Consider the following 1,777-nt stretch of genomic DNA (forward strand, 5'->3'; position numbering starts at 1 on the left):
AGCCGCACCCCAACTGTATCTGAGATTATCTGGCCACTTGCTGAGTGAACTGCAGTCTTCTGTGAGAAGGGCTTGGAGTTCAGCTTTCCCGGGGCTTGGTAGGTAGGACGAAGGTCATTTACTAGAAAATGGCTTTCGACCTCCTCTGCGAGATTCCTAATAAACTGTTCCTTGTCCCCTCTCAGCATTGACCAAGCCCTGCACACCAGGGAACGATGCGTGTCGCGATCTGTGGCTTCCAGTGTCTCTGTCTTGCTCTTGGGCATTCACCAATCGATTCTTGGGCTTCATCGGGCGTTTCACACTTGAAGTGTGATGCAAAATTAATGACCAAAGAAGGTGCGTGCAGTGTAGCAATACAGGAAGAACCGAGCGCATGGCATGAATGTAAAAAGGCACGCGGCAATTACAATAGCTTGGACTTTTGCTCAGTTGTACTTTTTCCGGTAAAAGCTAATTTAAGATTTGTAAAAAAAAAAATAAAAAATAATAAAAAAAAAGTATTTAAAAAATTCGAAATGCGCACTTTTCCCCCGCACTCAAAAATTCCCGCGCAAAGCAGACGAAACTTCGAATCAGCTGTGAGCGTAAACAGACAGACGATACCCAGCAACCTGCCTCAAGAAGCAACGATTAAACACCATTATTAATATTTTACATTTCTGTCATGATAATGAAGCTCTCTGTTTCTCCTTTTCTCTTAGACCAAATATTATTACATTAAAAAAAGTTCCGCCATCCGCCAATCGGGAATCGGGAAGAGTTGCCGGTTAGTAAATACGGGAGCGATAAACGGCAACAAAGACACGAGTCACAATAACAGAGCATTTGCTAGAAACCTCCTATACTTTCCTCCCTCAAGTCTCTCTTTCGCATGACGCTTTACCTCTTAGAAATGCGCTCGAGTATGAACAACATGTTAATGAGAAATGGAAGTAATAATACAAGGAAATGGCCCCGGACATTAACGTTTCTCGCCCTCGTCAGCAGATGCCTTTGCGAGCCAAACTCTCCCCTCGTCAAAACCCTAATGTCTTAGGCTGAGGAGGACGCCGTTTTTTCCGCCACGATGAGGCAAGTCCGGCGCGGGAATTTTGTGTTGGTAGAGAGGATGCCTTCGTCGGTGTCAGATAGATGGGTTGAGAGTGTCTTTCCGTAGCGTCCTTGTGGTTGTTGAAAACTCTAATATGATTAAAAGTCTGGAGTTCGACGAGAATAATGATTGCATTGCTTTTTTTTTTTTAAGTTTTATTTTCAGTAATGCCAAGAGTAAGAAAGCCAAGAAATATTAAACAATTTAAATATGTAATGAGGATGGATTTAAGTACTTAAGAGTTCTTATTTCCGACAACGAAATACCATATGATTGATGCATCTATAACTAAATCTTTTTCATTTAATGGGTTGAAACCTGTAAAATTCCTCCCGAAATTCGGCGTGACAGGTGATGGAAGGCCTATATATGTGTCAAACAAGCTAGGAGTGAAACATCGAGTTCAGAATCACGGCCATCCAGTATGTTGGCGCTCTGGTAAAGGCCAGTCAACCCCCATTACACCCTAGATCGGAGAACAACTTACCCTTGAGGTCTTCTGTGTCTGGCGTGGCAGGACGCTGACATTTTGTAATCTGTATGTGTTTGTTAGTGATTAGTGTCAGTGTTTGTCTTGCAAGTTTCAATAAAGAAGATTTGTAATTGAGAATAACTGACTCTAATTAAAAATAAATCCTCACATGCTTATCAGAGTCCAAGGATTTTTGCATATCTAAAGAACCA

General features: G+C 42.0%; 1 protein-coding gene across 2 annotated transcripts in view; it reads left to right on the forward strand.

Moving 5' to 3' along the window:
• Window positions 1-923: 923 nt before the first annotated feature.
• Window positions 924-1,777, forward strand: part of LOC125033901 — a 6,752-nt gene continuing 5,898 nt past the window's right edge. For both annotated transcript variants that reach the window (XM_047625475.1, XM_047625474.1), the window contains exon 1: window positions 924-1,074. In XM_047625475.1, the coding sequence (XP_047481431.1) occupies window positions 1,070-1,074 (5 nt within the window). In that variant the 5' untranslated portion in view covers window positions 924-1,069. The remainder of the gene's footprint in view (window positions 1,075-1,777) is intronic.

Source organism: Penaeus chinensis, chromosome 17, assembly GCF_019202785.1.
Source record: "Penaeus chinensis breed Huanghai No. 1 chromosome 17, ASM1920278v2, whole genome shotgun sequence".
NCBI classification, from domain to species: Eukaryota; Metazoa; Arthropoda; class Malacostraca; order Decapoda; family Penaeidae; genus Penaeus; species Penaeus chinensis.